This window comes from Chaetodon auriga, chromosome 2 (assembly GCF_051107435.1).
Source record: "Chaetodon auriga isolate fChaAug3 chromosome 2, fChaAug3.hap1, whole genome shotgun sequence".
In the NCBI taxonomy this organism is placed as follows: Eukaryota; Metazoa; Chordata; class Actinopteri; order Chaetodontiformes; family Chaetodontidae; genus Chaetodon; species Chaetodon auriga.
The window spans coordinates 25,940,084-25,945,621 of record NC_135075.1 but is presented as its reverse complement, the minus strand read 5'-3'; the positions used below and the strand labels follow the sequence as shown (position 1 = coordinate 25,945,621).

The 5,538-nt window shown below is 43.5% G+C and overlaps 1 protein-coding gene across 3 annotated transcripts in view; it reads left to right on the top strand.

Annotated features, from left to right (window-relative positions):
• cpne1 (copine I) overlaps window positions 1–4,623 on the top strand; it is a 24,243-nt gene extending 19,620 nt beyond the window's left edge. For all 3 annotated transcript variants that reach the window (XM_076743660.1, XM_076743652.1, XM_076743668.1), the window contains exons 14-16: window positions 77–210; window positions 296–532; window positions 993–4,623. In XM_076743660.1, coding sequence (XP_076599775.1) covers window positions 77–210; window positions 296–532; window positions 993–1,109 — 488 coding nt within the window. In that variant the 3' untranslated portion in view covers window positions 1,110–4,623. The remainder of the gene's footprint in view (window positions 1–76; window positions 211–295; window positions 533–992) is intronic.
• Window positions 4,624–5,538: the final 915 nt, after the last annotated feature.

Genomic DNA, 5,538 nt, shown 5'->3' with positions numbered 1-5,538 from the left:
CCTCTGAGTGTTTCAGCTGCTCAACATAAATAAGATATTTTCATCTTCGTAAAACTGCTTCCCGTCTGTCTCTCAGGTGTTCAGGGGATCATTGAAGCCTACAGGATGGTGCTGCCTCAGCTGAGACTCTCTGGACCCACAAACTTCTCTCCCATCATCAATCATGTCGCTTCCATCGCCGCCTCCGGCGCACAGAGCAACAGCGCCTCTGTGAGGACTCACACATGAAAACACAGAAACACATTCACCCAAAACACACACTCACATTGACACCTGTGTCTGTCTCACTCTGTAGCAATACTTCGTCCTCCTCATCCTCACTGACGGTGAGATCACTGACTTCGACCAGACCCGGGACGCCATCGTTCGGGCGTCACGGCTGCCGCTGTCAATCATCATCGTGGGGGTGGGACCAGCCGACTTTAAGGCCATGGAGCTTCTGGATGGAGACAACGGCGTGTTGAGGTCGACAGTGGGGGAGGCCGTCGCCAGAGACATTGTCCAGTTTGTCCCATTCAGACAGTTCAAAGATGTAAGTGTGTGTGTGTGTGTGTGTGTGTGTGTGTGTGTGTGTGTGCGTGTGTGCATGTGCGCATGCATGTGACTGACTTGCATGTCAGATTCTGTTGATTCATGGATTTGCATGCGCCTCCTGTTTGTCTGTTTGTTGTATGAACTCTTCTGTGAGAGCCGAACATCAGCGGAGAAGGGAAAAGTCCTCCTTTGAGGACTGAGTAGGTCCATGCAGGTCTGGGACGCAGCAGCTGCCGACCTGTTAGAGGAAGGTTTGAAGGACAGAGGCCCACGTGTTCATATGAACATGGAAAGGCTCTGTGTGCCGTAGTCTTTCCTCCTGTTCATGCCGGCTTTGGACAGATCTGTTTCTAATGTCCTGTCGGTCTAAGTGATGGGGGACAAAATCCACGGTCCTCATTTTGGACATAAATGTCTTGTTGTGACTTTACTAGCATCACATCTCTCTCTCTCTGCAGGCTCCCATGTCGGCTCTGGCTCAGTCTGTCCTCGCTGAGGTTCCCACCCAGCTGGTTTCTTACTTCAAAATGAGAGGCCTCGAACCATGTAAACCAGCAGCTGCCCCCAAATCCTAAACCCCCCCCAGAAGGCCTAGACCACTCCTGCCCACTCCCCAGGCCCATCCATAAAGATGAAGGCCCACCCTCTTTCCACTCTATTATCAGACCATGCCCCTACGCTCTAGCTCCACCCACAAAGTCGACCACCCTTCAGGGACCAACCTGATGTGTTGCATGGAATCTTAGCCAATCACAAGGCAGCACTTGGCTGTCAGCCAATCAGAATTCCATGGGCAATTATTCCCTTTTTTGTCATCACTTTGTTTTCGTATTTCTCTCTTCGATGCGTAGAATGTCAATGATGATGTAGTATAGATTGATTGATTATTGATTCCTTCTGCTGCTTCTACACTAACTATGCAGATCACATGTTTACAAACATGATTTTAACAATCACAGAGCCCCACACGCACACACATATGCATTTTGACTTGGGTCACTTTTGGGGACATTGCATAGACTGACATTCATATCCTTGCTCTAAACTAGACCACTGACCCCAAAATCTTTCTTCTTCCCAGTTGAGAATAAGGTTTTTCAAATGGACGGGAAGTCCCCAATCAACTGGTCTTCAGTCTGCAATGTGTCCCCGAAAGTAGGCTAAGTCAGAATCACACACAAAGGAGACGTGTTGGCCATTATTGGCTCCACGCTCTGTCTCCATCGTAGGTTCCATCGTGGACATTAGAGGAACTGCACTGGAACCAACGCTGTCCACTTACTATGGTGACCGGTTTCAGGACCAGCTCTGTGTGTGTATGGCTCTGATCAGCTGTATTGATCAGGTATTGATACTTTGCACTTAGCTTTTGCTCTAAATGCTGGAAAATTCTATCATGAATGGCATTATATATATTTTATACTGTAGCTTTACTCTTGTAGCCTTACTATAGACCTTTAGCCTTACTGCAGTCTTTAGGTCGGCCTGTGCCACCTTAGCACGCCGCCTCAGCTGCTTTAGCCTGAATGTTTCCAGACTGTTCTGTCACGACTCTCAGTGGTTTGTTGATGCCACCATCTTGGCTCCCAGCACAGAGTTTACCCACTGTTTCCTAAAATGGGCCTGAAGTAAAGACAAAAATGCACTGCAGCTGGGGCTTTAGGGATCTGCTTCCTAGACGTACAGACGTGAGACTGGAGGGAAATTACAGAAACTAAGTGTCGAGATCAGACTGAGTTGTTACATAAATACACAGTCGATATGTTGCTGTCTAGCAGTTACAGTTACAGTGAAATGGCTTCACGTTCAGTCTGAACTCGCTGTTAGACTTTAAGAACACCGTCTTCAGTTATCCCGTGATGTGAGTACCTGGAAGTCGTAACCGTGAGCAGCAGCACACTGAGAGTCTGACTGAACATCTGTTTCTGTACCAAAGACTAATTCCTGATTAACATGGATCCTCCTACCTGGGATACTGGACCGACCTGAAAACACACACACACACACACACACACACACACCAACAAAATGTGTCAAAACTCATATTTACTTCTACAAAGCCACATTTAATGCTATTAAATTCCACTGCTGATTAAAGTTACTGCCAACATTTCATCTGCAAACACTTAAAACCAACTTCTCCTGTTTTTTTGTTTTTTTTTGTCTGTTTTTAAGGACATCTTGAGCTTTTTTCAGGGTCCATTTCATTAAAGTGAAATATTTGTATTGCATATTATTTGTAGCACTGAATTTTGCTTTAACTTCAGCAAAGAAGTTCATTCTTTATGTTTGGGAACAGTCTGTGTCATAAAATACTCTCGTTATAGTTTTTATAGATCCCAACTGCAATTATGAAGCACTTTGAATGAATACAAGTGTTTAGAAATGCAGCCCAACCACATCTCAAGGTGTTGATCAGCAAACAGAGCTCAAATTGAAATTATACTTCTCTTGGCTGCAGGTAAGAAAATGCACACTGCTGTCATTTATACTTGTACATCGTGTTTAGCAGATCGTAATGTAAAGAAATCAGGAAATAAATCAAAAGATGGGCAGTGCCTTAAAGAAGAATTCAGTTTCTGTGAGTTCTATCCTGAAGTGTTACTACGCCCAAATTCTTAAGAAAATACTGAGAAAACTTCCCAACAGGATGTTTGATCAGCTTGCTGGGCAGCAGGTCTGCAGTGCGTGTTGTCGACATTTGGAAGGCGTGTGCGTCGACCCATAACACCCTTTGGTGTCTCGATCTGCAGAGTCGTTTGTAAGCGTCTCTGTAGATCATAATTCTAACCTCAGCTGTCGTCATGTGACACCTGAAGATCTTTGCTGTCCTGGAGTCGTGTATGAAGTCATCATGACATCAGATAAGAGCTGTATTAAACATTATTACATCAGTGAAACAGTGAAGACCCACACACTAAACACCAGAAACACCAAACCAGTTCAACTGGGGGGAGGTCAGAGGTCATCGGACGACAGCTCAATGAGGATGTTCACATCCGACATCGGTGTCCGTCTCTGAACAGAGGGGGAGGTTATGACTCACCCTCATATACGACCTCCACTAGTTTAATACTTAATGATGGCGCCTGAACGAACTCCATCTGCTGATTGGCTGAGATGTGGTTGAAAGCTCTGGGAAATCTTCAGTGAGTGAAAATTAATTTGTCAAATGTATCAGTTTTTTTTTCTGTCTGCTCCTGTGCTGCCAACAGTTTTTGATTGTTTGGAATTTGTTACAGTTTTCTGTCCAAGATAACAGAAACAATCACCTCTTCACCATCCTACGGGAGCCCATGAGGGACTTCATTTCTCAAACATCTGAGTTTTCAGAGACATTTTGAATCTGTTGGATTTGAAGAGATTTTTCTTTATTGACAAAAAGTTCAAATCAGTTTCCCAGAAAGTAGAGAGGATGAAAGTGTTTTCGAGAGAGATGGACTGAAGACGCACTTGAATGCACCATGAGTTCAGATTTTCTTTTTGTTTTGTTAAATATTATCTTGATTTGATGCCAAACTACAACAGATCCTGTAGACTGTGATGATGTCCTCTTAGTTTGTTTTCAGATTCATTGCCAAAAACATGTTTTCTGTCTGTTCTGGTTTAAAGTGTTAGAGGGGCCTCGGATGTCAGTGACTGTAACTGGCTGCTTAGTCACACGGTGCTGTGATGTCATCAAGTAAAGGGGAAATTCTGCCTAAATCTGTAAAAGCTGCCATCAACCGAACCATCAGTGCAATGAAAATGAACAGTTTGAAAAAAGGAGAAAATGCTTCCTGTCTTATCCTGATAAACAACAGAACTTCCCACAATGCTTTGCTTCACAGCTGCTCACTGTGATCAGTTTTGAAAACTAACTGCGTATGTGTGGACGAGATGTCCACACATACCTAAATGTTATAAACTGATTGATCCACAGCATCATGTGACCGACAGCTCCACTGCTCACTTATTCAGCCACCTGCTGTTAACTAACCAGTGTGACTAAACCATTATAACCAGTAACATCATGTTTGTATGAACACTGCCTGTTACAATACGATAATAAAACAACTTTGGGAAAGAGAAGAAAATATATTTTCTGTGTTTAAGTGGAGAAAGCTGCTGCTGTTTTTCTGCCTTGTGTTTTATTTTCATAGTTTTAACTAGTCTGTTCCTCCTCCTCCTCCTCAGACTTCTTTTCATAGTTCTCAGCGTGACCCCAGATCTCAGCTGTGACCTTGGTGAGTATGTTGTTGTTGTCACTGATAGAAATAATGGACCATATTTGGCAGAATTTCCCTGAGATCTGGACTGGACTGAGGCTAATGAGATGTTCGTCTCATTCAAAAGATGGGAGACATTTAAGGAAGTTGGACTGAATAAGTAAATAAACAGGTTGTTGTATTTACTGGTTCTTGTATTCACAGTATAAAGTTAAAGTTCGAACCAGCTGTCAAAGAACACGAACACCAGACTTCATAAAGAAAAGAGCTGTTTTAATTCAGTACTTTCTGTTTTGATGTTTTTGATTTTCAGTGCCAAACTTTGCTTTTACTTGAGTATTTTTACATTGTTTTACTGAAATGAAGGAACCGAGTGCTGCGTCCACCTGTGCGTGCATGTGTGTGTACGAGGGCATGTATTACTCACATTGTGGGGACATTAATCCGTTTACAGTCACATTGTGGGGACTCACTGTACTTGTGGGGACAAAATACAGGTCCCCATAATGTAAATGTAAGTCTATATAATGTCCTCAAAAGTGATGAAAACCTAGTGTGTGTGTGTGTGTGTGTGTGTGTGTGTGTGTGTGTGTGTGTGTTTTCTAAGGAGGAAACTAGTTGAGCAACTCTATTTGCTTTTTCAAACAGTAGAGAGGACCTGCCCTAACAGACACACACTTTAACAACTCTCCATGTACAGTTATACACACACACACACACACACACACACACACACACACACACAGGTACCTCCCATCACCCTGTTGGACAGAAAACACATACAGCAGTAGTTTGT